This window comes from the organism of the source record quoted next, unplaced genomic scaffold, assembly GCF_019419815.1.
Source record: "Pyrus x bretschneideri cultivar Hongxiangsu unplaced genomic scaffold, Pyrus_bretschneideri_v1 Contig2, whole genome shotgun sequence".
Taxonomy (NCBI): domain Eukaryota; kingdom Viridiplantae; phylum Streptophyta; class Magnoliopsida; order Rosales; family Rosaceae; genus Pyrus; species Pyrus x bretschneideri.
In genome coordinates, this window is record NW_025999501.1 from 6,278,639 (window position 1) to 6,292,139 (window position 13,501).

At 39.3% G+C, this 13,501-nt stretch overlaps 2 protein-coding genes and 1 long non-coding RNA gene across 5 annotated transcripts; 1 reads left to right on the plus strand and 2 right to left on the minus strand.

The window, feature by feature from the left end:
* On the minus strand, positions 1 to 987 carry LOC103960786 (NAC domain-containing protein 71-like). The gene has a single exon (XM_009373270.2). The coding sequence runs from the start codon at positions 985 to 987 to the stop codon at positions 1 to 3; it is 987 nt and encodes a 328-aa protein (XP_009371545.2).
* A 1,062-nt stretch (positions 988 to 2,049) lies between these two features.
* On the plus strand, positions 2,050 to 4,062 carry LOC125476631. Its single transcript, XR_007257939.1, has 2 exons — positions 2,050 to 3,315; positions 3,576 to 4,062. It is a non-coding gene; the product is annotated as an uncharacterized LOC125476631 (long non-coding RNA).
* Positions 3,502 to 5,654, minus strand: LOC103939733 (ubiquitin-fold modifier-conjugating enzyme 1). Of its 3 annotated transcripts, none has more exons than XR_007257938.1 (4): positions 5,256 to 5,654; positions 5,092 to 5,153; positions 4,164 to 4,346; positions 3,502 to 3,874 (listed from the first exon to the last, which is right to left on the minus strand). XR_007257938.1 is itself a non-coding variant. In XM_009349847.3 (3 exons), exons 1-3 carry the CDS (start codon positions 5,586 to 5,588, stop codon positions 4,217 to 4,219), a joined length of 525 nt encoding a protein of 174 aa, XP_009348122.2. In that variant the 5' UTR covers positions 5,589 to 5,652; the 3' UTR covers positions 3,985 to 4,216. The 3 variants fall into 3 exon arrangements, 1 of the variants encoding a protein (XP_009348122.2); XR_007257937.1 differs by having other exon boundaries at positions 3,502 to 3,966; XM_009349847.3 differs by lacking the exon at positions 3,502 to 3,874 and having other exon boundaries at positions 3,985 to 4,346; positions 5,256 to 5,652.
* Positions 5,655 to 13,501: the final 7,847 nt, after the last annotated feature.

Below are 13,501 nucleotides of genomic sequence, written 5' to 3' on the forward strand. Positions count from 1 at the left end.
TCACAAGTCTAATGGTGCAAACAAATCGTCGAGGTCAAAAAATATTTCTTCGCCGTTCTCAAAAAGAAAGTCTTCATCTTTCAAAAGTTGCTCACCACCTTCGCTGACCAAGCTTATCGGCACATAATCATGATCAGAAAAATTTGCGGGCATCGTACTACCGTCAATGTTGCTTATGCACTGCTGATCATCATTAGTAGCGTAACTAATCATCTTATAATTGCTTTCATCGATGGTATGGGCGATCACACTAGTAGTATTTTGTGATCCCACTTCGTTTCTTGCCTTTGTTTTCGCCGGCTTCTTGTTCGCTTCTTTTCTTGCTCTCTTTTTCACCGGCTTCTCCTTGACTTCTTTTCTTGCTCTCTTTTTTGCACGCTCCTCGTTCACATGTTGGGTTGCATTCGAACAACTCTTCTTGTTTCTACTCCTAGAACTCTTTTTAAGTCGGCAGAGAACCACCTTTCCAATTTCGTGATCGGAGTCATCAGTGCCACCAACTACACTAGGAAGCATACTGTACTCTTCCAGGAGCCAGTCACCGTCGTGCTCACACCCTTCCTTCTCATACCGCAAATTCCTCTTTTTCCCAATAGGTTTTTCATTCTGAAAATCCCTAACCGGCTTTGAATTGGATTCGCTCCACGTTCCTCCGGCGTCAATTTCACGTTTGATGCGGGCCTCACTTCTATTCTTGAGTTGGCAGAAGAAGAACAAATCTTGACCGTCAAGGCACGGTCCGCCAAAGTTCTCCCAAACCACCCAGGGTGGAGTCTTGCCGAAGAGGTCGAACTCATAGACAAGCTTAAAATTGTTGCAGTACGCCATTAACGACTCTCTGTGGAGGACTCTGTGATAAAGGAAGAAACTGATCAAATCCTGATCGGTCGGATGAAACCGAAAACCCAGCGGCATACCGTTAGAACCCAGTAGCGGATTTTCATAGAAACCCAGCGGCACAATACCACCATAACCCTCCTCCTCCATTGTTAAGACGTCGTTAGGTTTTCTGTTCATGGTCGAGTTAGGGTTTCTCTCTGTTACTTATGTAGAATTGACGTGGAAGAAATTAGGGTTTGATGAGGACAAGGACCTTCTTTGTTTTGTTGCGAAATCGATTGAGATCTTTCCTTACAGGAGTAGGTGATTATATACTTTTTCTTCCCAAGCCTCTGCCGTTGGATCTAATGTCATCCAACGGCTGGGCGGGTTTCACATAAGTAGCCGTTGGGTGAGCAAAAGGGATTATCCTACAGTGGATAGGAAAAGTATATCTATATTTCTCCCGCGTTGTTGTTCGCAAGCGCCGCCTCTCTCCCGCCACTGGAAGTCGGAAACCGGGTCGGATAATAAAATCAGGCGGGGGAATTACACAAACTCACTCTCTCTCTCTCTCTCTCTCTCAGGAATGCTAGTGCACTGCAGTCTGCCGAAATGGTAATGATTATCAGTTTTTGCTACCGAAGAATTTATGAAATTAACAAATTCATTTATCTACCGAAGAATACAGTACCCCTTTTCCAAGAAAATGCCAATGCAATTCATCTGAATTAATGCAAATTTAAAGAGAATATTTGAATGATTATTCTGCATATACACACACACACACACTCAGCATGTATGAAGGTCATATCCATCAAACCAGAACAAAATCAAAAGAAAATGGTTGGAGCTTCTTGGCCTCATTACCCGCCTTGCGCGAGCGAAAAAAAAGTAGACAAAAATGGCCATGATTTTCTTTTTAATCTTTTCATTTCCATCACTGTGGTAAAGAGTCACTTGCACAAATAATGTTTTGTTAATAGAGCATTTTGATCTAGATGCTTTATTTTTTTTAATTTCTTGGACCAAACAACTTAGACATTTAAAGATTTGAACAAACCACTTTCAACAATTTAAATTAATTTTGGCAAATAATTTTTTTAATTTACTAATTAAATAAACAAAAAAAAAGACAACACACTCCTAAAATCTTGTAAAAGAAAATTTTGTTAATTTATGTCCCATTAATTCAATATATTTCAGAAAAAAAAAAACCAATAAAATTTCTGTAAAAACAAAAAAGCATTTTAATGTGATATTTTAAACGTACAAATGTATTGCATTATTCCAAATGATATTACATACACGGTGTGAGTATATATATATGCATGCACATATATATTAAACGTAACGTAAGAAGAAATGTACCACAAATAATTTGCTATATTTTTGGTATGTTATGTAATCAAAATTTTGGTACATTATGTAATTTTAGTTTAGATACGTACCAAGCTACTCGTATGTTGTATTATCATATAATTTGGTATGTAAAAAGCTAACGACACGTTATGTGTAACCCTAAACAAAATTTATGTTAAAACTTTATACAATTTATATATTACATAAATTCTTAATAAGAAGCTTTACCTCTAGAGATAAAAACACAAAATACATTTCATAGAACTTCAATAGTTTTAAATCATATCAAGGAGACGGAAAAACTCAAACCCCAATTATTTATTGACATGATGACTCATATTTGTTTTAAGAAGGAAAAAAAGGAAAAGGAGATTATTTTCCATGAAATGGATGTAGGTCATGTTTCCGAAAAAAAATTAAACTCTTCGATTCTCGTCAAATGCAAAGGTAAACTACATTATTAAGGCAAACCATTGTAAGGATTAACTCACTCCCCCACCTTCTTATTGTAGATACTATTGTTGTTAAAAAAAAAAAAAAAAAAAAAAACTCTAAATTTTTTAAAATGTACATAAAATATTTAATTGGAAAATAAGAAAAACACATAAATAAAGGTAAAGTAGTTTGATCAAAACATAATGAAAGTATTATTACATTATCATATATTCAGACGCCCACGTATGACTTTTATCTAGTGTTTAATTTATAAAATGTTGAATCTGAGCAATTGAATTTAATTATTTTTCAATTTAAACGTAATATCGATAAGAAAATGTAAATGAAAAAAGAAAAACTTACATCATGTAATTACTAATTTACCCTGGATTTGAACCGTTTGGGTAGATTGTTGCTTGTCCGTATTCAATTAAAGGACCGCCTTCGAGCGCGTTATTTCTCCCGTCAGCGCCCGCTTTGCATTTCAAAATCCCATCTCCCTCTCGCTCTAAAAGTCCCAACGGTCGAAAAAACGTGATCCGATTCTCTCAACGATCAGTACATCAATTAAGGGGCAGCGAATGGAACAGACGGCCACTTTTCTCATCTGAAATCTGATCGGTGTTTGCATTTCGGATCTCTCTCTCTCTCTCTCTCTCTCCAATTGCTTGAAGATACCCAGTTTTCAATCGTTCGAAGGTATTTTCTGTATCGCTCTGGTTAATTGGCAATTTTAATCGCTATGTGTTGTGCAGGAAAGGGACGACCCCAAACGCAGTGGCGATTGGGTTTCTGAATTTTGTGATTTCTAGGGTTTGTGGTTTATAAATTTGCAATCTTTCTTATTACATCCAATTTTCTTCGTTTGTTTGTTGGGTTTCTTGAGTTGGATCGTACACACTGATTAGTCATTAACAAAAATGACCCACTTTAAGTCTTTAAGTGTGATCATGACGCAGGGTTCCTGTACTTACAGTTTCAGTTCAGTTGTCCTTACTCTCTGTTCTCCCAATGCCCCTCCTCTAAAGCCTATGCGCATCACCGTCCCCAAAACACAAACTCCCAGCCTCCGCGGGCAAAAGAGGAAACAAGAAGCAGCCCCACAAGAGTAAGGACGTCAAAAGAAGCACAGATCGAAGAAGGTGCCTTCCCGTCTGTTGGCATTCTGACATTGGAAATAGGTACGATAATTGGAGAACGAAAGCCTGATCATCTTAATGATGCTGATATAGCCGGTGCTCACATCCGGACTCTGCTACTGACATTTTTCATGGGATATATCAGGTAAAGAATGCATATGTAGTGCAATGGACTCAAATATCAAATGGTGCAGTAGTTCTTGGTTACAGTTTGCAGAAAGCAAGAACATACCAACTGAGAAGAAACCGAGATAAAAGTATCAACTCATATCTTACAATGTAAATGTATGCATTTCAAAACTAAAAAGGAAAATAGTTTCAAGAGCATGTATTTGATCTCAAAAAATGTATTTCTCTGCTGATAAATTATGATCCTCGGTTCCAGTAAGTTGCTACTTATGGCTCAACCTTTATTCTCTGTCATCGAGGTGTTACTCTTACAGCGCCAATATTACACTGAACTAAGATTCAGTTGATGATGCAGCATCATCTTTGTGCTTAACCATACCAGAATCCACAAGAACGGGAATCTCTGCCGCAAGCCATGGTGCAAGACCCAAACAAAGTGCATGTGCTATACCAAATCTTGGACTGCACAACATGAGAAAGATCATAAGTACTACTAGCCGATAACTCCAAACATGTTTATTTAAACAAATGAGCACGTTGTTTGTTTGCATTATTAATGCTTTCCAGAAGAGATTAGAGTAAGTTCCTTGTTGGAGATTAAAGGAAGACTAACACTTTCATGGTAATCAATTACTATGTGAATGCCGTGAAAAGCAAAAGTTCCACAGACGGATGTTTCTCACTACAATTCAAATTAAGGAAAAAGAAAATGCGTTGCGCAAGTTTTACAAAAATTATTTTCCATCCACAGAAAAGAATACAAACATAATTCTTTCACAAAGAAAATGCAAGGTAAGTCATGTTATGCGAAAAGAAATTCCTCTCACAGAGGCAAAGATACTTAATCTAAATGCATAAATTGGTTTCAGTAACAGATGACTAACATATTGAAATATACAAACCATGCATCCTAAATTTCTGCTCGAAGCAAATAATCAAAAAGCCAAACAAATTTCGAGTTTTCTTTATCAGTTGCAACAACATTTGAGTTTTTATTGTTCTGTTATGTCATATCTTTTAAAGCGAATTAAGAGCTGAGTTCACAGCTGATTTCGAAATCTCAAGTAAACCCAAATATTACAAATTTCCCAACAAAAAAAAAAACTTTCCTTTCATTTCTTATAATTTCTCTGTGACCAAACAGATAAAAAATTCACAATAATTCAACAAATACAACAAATTAAAGACAGCAAGATGGAAAAATCACCAGTTCTTGGCCCAAAGCGGCTTGAAATGCACCGTCAAGCAGATCTTCCCCCCTCTATACATCTGAACCAATCCAAAATTACCCAGAAATTAATGGACTTAAATTACAATCAGAAAACAAAAATGGGGGAAGAGGGGAAATCGTAAAATCAAAATAAGGCCGACCTTTTGGGTCTTGCCGTCTAGCTGAGGGAGCTCGAGTTCCGGTGCGGTGGCGGGGTAGGTGATGGGGATATCGAACTGGAGATCGAACTCGTACTTGAGGAGGTTGTAGACGTACCAGCACTTGCCAGTCCACCGTGTACCCTCGGGATTGGAGGCGGAGATTCGGAACCAATCGTTGTCGTTGGACTTGTTCATCTGGGTGTATGCGATCAGCGCCTTGTACTCCTCCTTCAGCCGCTGCGTCCACGCCGCCCCATCTCTGGGACCGGCCTTCGTCGTCAAGAGTGGTATCTGGGTCAGCGTCGACTTGGTGTTCGGGTCCCAACCCTCCATTTTTGATCTTCCACCGAGCAAAACCCTAACCCCCAATTTAATTCGACTCGCTCCGTCTCTGTCCCCTATAAGAAAAAGGCTTTCAGTTATTCGCCAATGAACTTTTTTTTTTTTTTCTTTTTTTTTTTTGAGTCTATTGATATTTGTACATTAAAGAGATATGAAGTTCGGTTAAGTTACATAATGAGAAAACTAATTTGGTATTCAATTTGTTGTCTAAGAGATTCGAACCTAAAACATCTCACTTCCAAGGGAAGAGACCAAAAACGAAAAAATAAAAATCTTTAACCAAATGAAGAATAATTTAAAAAAAAAAGAAAAACAAGTGGTTTAAAAATGGGAGGAGAGTTATCTCCCCTTCTATTTGAACGGTTACGGTTTAACCATGTCAACATCTTATATTACTTTTTTATAGAGACAATATGACAAAAAATAATATGTGAGAGGAGGGGAGATGAGAAGTGGATGGGAATAAGAAGGAAAAAAATCCTCCTCCTTTAAAATGACCAAACATTTAATTAAATGAATACCCAATAATCCAATAATTGCCCCTTTTTGTGGGGGTAGAGGACAAGGAAGGTAACATATTTTTCAAACTTTTCACCTCAATCATTTAATTAGAAGAATTCTTTGTTGGGTCAACTTAACGGACTTCAGAATCTCCTTTACAAGCATCAAGAGTCAACTAAACAGTCGACAACTTCTTTTGAGAGGACATAACAAGTTGACGTGAAGAATAGTAACCAAGGCAAAGTTCTCTTCCCTTCCAATAGGCTCTTAAGGCACATAAACGCCACCCACATAAGCGCTACTATTATCGACCTTTCCAACGACAGACCTTCTCCCACATCTCACTCCAGGCTAATGCAATCTCGTTCATCTTAACCAAAGTGGAGTCCAAGTTGATACTGTCTAACTCGAAAGGTATCCATCACATTCTAGCTTCACCTATATCACTTTTTGTAGGTTATGAAATCTTTGAAGTGTAATTCCCATTTGTTGACTTTGTAATTGCCCACCATGACTTTCTCTTTAGCTTTCTTTAAAGCAACAGCCTTAAGCTTCACAAGGCGCAAACTAATCGAAGATTTTGGCTTGGCGAAGTCCAACTTTCGCAATACCGGCAGACGATGGATCATCACCTAGGAGATCATGCAAATACAATGCCTTTTTTATGAATGACAACTCTCTATTTGGGAGCCATGGGTTGTAAACGTGAAAAACAACAATAAGGAAAATTCATCTCTCTTTGTAGAAGCAGATTGATAGTTGAAACAACTTTTTCATCGTGACATGAAGATATAATAACTGGCACAAAACCCTATTTCCTGCTTAATGCATGGAGTAGTGACGATCCTCTTCTTACTCGTTTAATGCTAACACTGGCAACTGTTTCCTTAACCCCTCCCCAAGATGTGGAAGATTTTGAAGACACAAATATGGACCTCTCTGCTATTATCCAAGTCATCCTCATTACCAAAATTGTGCTTACCATAGGGATCGCAACTTGTTGACGTGAAGATTCAATAACTCGTGCATGATTGTCATCCCTGATTGTCTGTCACCGCCAAGATTGCTTGCTTGACTTTTCTCCAGCCTTACACTTCACAAGGCTAAGTCGCAAACCAATAAAAAGTCCAACATTGCATCGTTGTTCATCTCACATCGAAACAAAGAAAAGACGATCAACAATCAACATCATTTTGCCAGCACAAGGTGCATAACTTAGGATGCAAAGCACAAAGATTAACAAGTGCAGACTCAACACGAACTTGCAGACCTGAAGGTTCATTGTTTTCCCAATTCTTGGTAATCTTTAGGATGTCGTAGCAGCAAACCTTCCCTGTTTGCATAGAAGAGAGGCAACCATCAAACTCCATACGCACAAAACCCAATAACCATCCACATCCATGAAGATACTCCAACGAAGTCATTGCTCTTAATAGCTTAACATCATCTTTCGAGTTTCGTGCTCACTTTAGCAAGCTAGTAACCGTGCCTACGCGCCTTGCAGACAGCATGTCGACATTCTGCCTATACATGCCATGATAGCAGAGCTGCTCACTTACCCGGTTCATAAGAAGAAGGTGGTCATATGCTCATAATGTTCATTGAGCATAAAGACATCCCACTGCACAAAACACATCCTCGATTAACCGAGCAATTGGAAGCTTGAAATGAAAAGAGATGAAAAGAATTAGATAGTCATCTACTAGCCTCACGCTTGTTGAGAGTTGTCCCACATCGATGAGGGACAAGGTCTGTTATATGCTTATATGATATTGGGCTACTCCCCCGTATAGCCAATTGGTTTTATAGTGGAACATCAATTTCATCATGGTATCAGAGCAAGGTTGTCCACATGTGAAGCCCAACGGCTACACGCGCTCCACATCACCCAATTGTTGTCCACATGTAGGCTTGAAAATCCACCACACGCGCGGATGGGTTTGGAGAGTTGTCCCACATCGGTGAGGGACAAAGTTTGCTATGTGCTTATATGATCGTGGACTATTCCCCATGTAGCCAATCGGTTTTATGGTGAAACCTTATTTTCATCAACGCCAACTTCCGAAGGGAAAGCCACATCATTGCCTTACATGTTAGCCTTAAAACCTTTTTTTTCATATCTAGCCACATCAACCTCAGAACAAATTTTCCTACTTCAGTTAATGTTTGCATCATTCTTGTATTTTGGAAACTCGATGCAACTTGCAACCTTTTTTAGAGACGACATTGCACTCTGACTCTGTCGCGAACACCTGTTAAAGTAACGAATAAGTCGTAAGAATATAGTCACAAGTTTTTAATTTAATTTATTGCCACTTCTATTGATAGCAAAGTTAGAGACGAATTGACTTATTGAATTAGGAAGAACGGTGAGACATAAGAAATTTTGCAGCTAAATGAGCCATGTCCTCAACTTGTGTCACATTCTGCATCGCAACCTTCTCTGAGTCACGCCCACTTCGCTCACCATGCCGGTTGACCCCCTCAAAACACTTTGCCTAATTCTTTTGAATCTCAACCCAGTTCTAAAACATAAAGACTCTCGAAATCTAAAGGACCCGATGTATATGTACAAATGAATAAATAAATAAGTAAGAAGAATATAATAAGGATCAGTTTTGACATGAAATGGATGTACCCTTTGCATGCTTGGGGTAGCATCAAGCCAAGCCATTTTGGGCCAAACAATGTTCTAGCCCAATTCCATCACGGACTTACAACTCTTGGGCAGCCCAGCGACAACATCTTATGTGTAGCCAACTCGAGGATACCAGGGGTGCCGCTCTATTGCCCCATTACGTGTGAAGATGAGGAGGAAGGAAGAAGTGAAAATATCATACTTATAATTTTTCTTTGTGAATTATCTACACAAATCCTAAATTTACTAAGCAAGGAATTTGCGAGAATTCAACCAAGGGTAATCTTCTATTTATATTAAGTCCTTATGGGAAAAGAAAAGTAAACATTTTCCTTTTAAGACTTGAAAACCTACCTTGTCTTGGAAGAAAATCCTATGCATTTAGGAAGTCCTATTCAAAAAAGAAGTACATCTCCTTTTGTTTTCTACTTAAACACAAGATGTGGAGCATTTGTGGAGACATAAATTAGCTACACTCAATAGGAGAAGAACATGTAGACAATATGCTCAATATGACGGTTTTATGCTTGACGTCATGAGTAGACCGCAAAATTACCTAAAGGGAGTTTATCTTATAGTAATTGGGCTTTTATGCCACTAACGGACCAAAGGCATTTCGAGCTGCTTCTGGTGTTGGTCATAGACTATTCAGACCGCCCATCCCTATATCGGTCTAATGATAGCAGGGCACCAACTCTCTAGAGTCTCTCTTTGGGTGTCCATCCCATTCAAGAAAGCACTCTTCGTTCTTCGTCAAATCCTCCTTCAAGATCAAGCCCCAACGGCCCTTGAAGAACTTCAACCAACTCAAGATCAAACCCCGACGGCCCTTGAAGAAAGTGTTCATTGTTCATCATCTGTTCATCCTAAGATCAAGCCCCAACAGCCATTTGGATCAACAACATCAACAAATCCACACATCAAACCGTTCTTCAAGATCAAGCCCAAAAGCTCTTGAAGATCCGCCCATCCATCCTCCTTCAAGATCAAGCCCCAACGGCCCTTGAAGAACTTCCACCTTCAAGATCAAGCCCAAAAGCCCTTGAAGATTCGCTCATCCATCAACCTTCAAGATCAAGCCCCGACGGCCCCTTGAAGAAAGTGTTCATTGTTCATCAACTGTTCATCCTAAGATCAATCCCCAACGGCCCTTTGGATCAACAACATCAACAAATCCACACATCCAACCGTTCTTCAAGATCAAGCCCAAAAGCTCTTGAAGATCCGCTCATCCATCAACCTTCAAGATCAAGCCCCGACAGCCCCTTGAAGAAAGTGTTCATCATTCATCATCCGTTCATCCTAAGATCAAGCCCCAACGGCCCTTTGGATCAACAACATCAACAAACCCATACACCCATTCTTCAAGATCAAGCCCAACGCCCCTTGAAGATTCATTCATCATCCGTTCATCCTAAGATCAAGCCCCAACGGCCTTTTGGATCAACAACCTCAACAAACCCAGACACCAAAACCTTGAAGCCTTAAAGTTCTAAAGCTCTCAAGAAAATCCCGAAGGATCAAGAAAGCCCTCTTCGTTCTTCGTCAAATCCTCCTTCAAGATCAAGCCCCGACGGCCCTTGAAGAACTTCCACCAACTCAAGATCAAGCCCCGACGACCCTTGAAGAAAGTGTTCATCATTCATCATCCGTTCATCTTAAGATCAAGCCCCAACGGCCCTTTGGATCAACAACATCAACAAAGACACACACCAAAACCCTGAAGCCTTAAAGTTCTAAAGCTCTCAAGAAAATCCCGAAGGATCAAGAAAGCACTCTTCGTTCTTCGTCAAATCCTCCTTCAAGATCAAGCCCCAACGGCCCTTGAAGAACTTCCACCAACTCAAGATCAAGCCCCGACGGCCCTTGAAGAAAGTGTTCATTGTTCATCATCCGTTCATCCTAAGATCAAGCTCCAACGACCCTTTGGATCAACAACATCAACAAATCCACACATCCAACCGTTCTTCAAGATCAAGCCCAAAAGCACTTGAAAATCCGCTCATCCATCAACCTTCAAGATCAAGCCCCGACGACCCCTTGAAGAAAGTGTTCATCATTCATCATCCGTTCATCCTAAGATCAAGCCCCAACGACCCTTTGGATCAACATCCTCAACAAACCCATACACCCATTCTTCAAGATCAAGCCCAACGCCCCTTGAAGATCCATTCAGCAACTGTTCATCCTTAGATCAAGCCCCGACAGCCCCTTGGATCAACAAACAAATCCACACATCTATTCTTCAAGATCAAGCCCAAAAGCCCTTGAAGACAACCAACTGTTCATTCAAGATCAAGCATCGACGGCCCTTGAAGAAAACCAACCGTTCTTCAAGATCAAGCCCAAAAGCCCTTGAAGATCCGCTCATCCATCAACATTCAAGATCAAGCCCTGAAGGCCCTTGAAGAAACTTCCATCAACCTTCAAGATCAAAGCCACGAAGGCCCTTGAAGAAACTTACAACTGTTCATCCAAGATCAAGCCTCGACGGCCTTTGGATCAACAAATCTACATCTTATAGAGGTCGAATCAGAGGACCAAATTACAAAGAGAGATCATAACCCCAAAATCATTAAACCAAAAAATATTATTTTGTACACGTATTCTTGTCTCTTGTTTTTAGGAATTTTTCGTGTTCACAGAAACATTACGAATATCATGGATATTGTACCTATGGTATTGACGCTATTTCAATATTATGTATATTATCACACTAAATGCGCTGACACCTAGTCTAAAAAAATGTGCTAGCACCTAGTCTAAAAATGCGTTGGCACAAATGATCTCAACCCCTACAAAATGCACTGGCACTCGGCCCATTTAAAATATTTTAAAATTTTTATAAAAGAATAAATAAATAAAATAGTTTTAATTTCGGATAAGATTTTTAACCAATCTCGTAACGCCACGTGTCATTATCCGAACGTACTATTTTATGAATAGATTTCCGCTAAGATTTGTAACCAATCCTGATGTGCCACGTGTCACTATCTGTTTACAATAATTTAGTCAAAATTACGATAAGATTTTCAACCAATTCTGACGCACTACGTGTCACTTCCTGTTTGCAATAATTTAGCCAAGATTTCGATAAGATTTTCAACCAATCATGTAGTGCCATGTGGCATTGTCCAGAACCTCATCACTTCTTTCTTTTTTGTCCATATAAACCCTACATCTCTACATCCATCCTCACACAGAACTTAATCCTTATTTTTAGCTCAGAATCCTTCTTCATTGTTTTCAAATCTTGAGTTTTTTTTACAATGTCTTCTTCAAGGAGAGTGCATAAACAATTTGTGGAGTAACAGAAAAGATTGTTGGCACAACAAGAAGAATTGATCAATCTTGAGGAAGGTGAAGGTGGAGATTAGACTTTCGCAATTGAGGAAGACTCGGATGATGACCATAAAAGGCAGAGAGCATCATATTCCCCCCATGTCATGGAAGCTGTGAGTCAGATAGCCAAACCTAGACATGCCGCAAACTTCGGTAGAAAAAGAAAAAAGACGAGGTAAAGACCTCTTGGAAGATTATTTTATTCGCAACTGCGTATTCTCTGATCATGTTTAGAATGCAATGAAGTTTGTTCAACAAAATCATGAGTACTATTTGCAACCATGATCCATATTTTGTGCAAAAAGATAATGTTTTTCGTGTTCTAGGTCTTCTTCTAGAACAAAAAATTACGGCTGCCTTGCAAATGCTTGCATATGGACCATCTGCAGATCAAGTGGATGAAATCGCGAGGATAGGAAAAACAACTGTTCTGGAGTCCTTGATGCTGTTTTGCTATACAATTGAAGCCCTGTACACCAATGAGTACCTCTGAACACCCATGCCAAGGGACATGCGAAGGCTTCTGAGGGAGGGTGAGATGCGAGGCTTCCCTGACATGATTGCAAGCATTGACTGCATGCACTGGACTTGGAAAAACTGTCCAAGTGCGTGGTAATGAGCTTATGGTGACAGAAAACGAGACAAAAGTATCATTTTGGAAGTGATGACTTCATTTGATACATGGATGTGACATGCTTTTTATGGTGTTCCAGGAGCTCAGAATGACCTAAATATCCTTGGTCAATCTCCAGTGTTCGACGATCTGCTGCAAGGAAAATCGTCGAGGTGCACATATTGGGTTAATGGAACCAAATATGATGGACCATACTACCTTGTAGACGGCATTTACCTAAGGTGGTCTACGTTTGTCAAAACAGTGCCACATCCACAGACTGAAAAAGAAAAATACTTTGTAAAATGTCAAGAGGGGTGTAGGAAAGATGTGGAGCATTGTTTTGGTATCCTGCGAGCTCGTTGGGTGATTGTCAGGTTTGCTGCTAGACTGTTTGATATCAAGGCTCTTAGATCCATCATGATGACGTGTATTATTCTCCATCATGGCGAACTATGTAGACCTATACCGTGCATGACAACTTCTGGACCGGTTGACACAATTTTGTATATGGGTCAATCTTTGACAATTTGCCAACATTCTCATTTGTTGAATGATTTGTTGTGGTTCTTCGCATTGTAGAAAGCTTGTGCTTGTAGTGTCTATAAATGTGGGATAACACAATATTATAAAAAATGTGAGTGTAACACAAATAAATAAATTAAAATATTAATGCGTGTGGAATACATATAAATAAATAAAAATATTGTCACCTGATTCACTAAACTTGTCCCACTACGTAGATTACTGAAAGCATGAGAGATGGCGTTTTTCGAACAAGTAAAGGATGCGTTGAGTTTTTTGCAACAA

Excerpts from the sequence above, each read along its gene's own strand:
- LOC103960786 (XM_009373270.2), bottom strand. The coding sequence starts at position 987 with ATGGAGGAGGAGGGTTATGGTGGTATTGTGCCGCTGGGTTTCTATGAA.
- LOC103939733 (XM_009349847.3), bottom strand. The coding sequence starts at position 5,588 with ATGGAGGGTTGGGACCCGAACACCAAGTCGACGCTGACCCAGATACCA. Across the intron at positions 5,154-5,255 it reads TAGACGGCAAGACCCAAAAG|ATGTATAGAGGGGGGAAGAT; the intron begins GTCGGCCTTATT and ends GGATTGGTTCAG. Across the intron at positions 4,347-5,091 it reads CCGCTTTGGGCCAAGAACTG|TCCAAGATTTGGTATAGCAC; the intron begins GTGATTTTTCCA and ends CATGTTGTGCAG.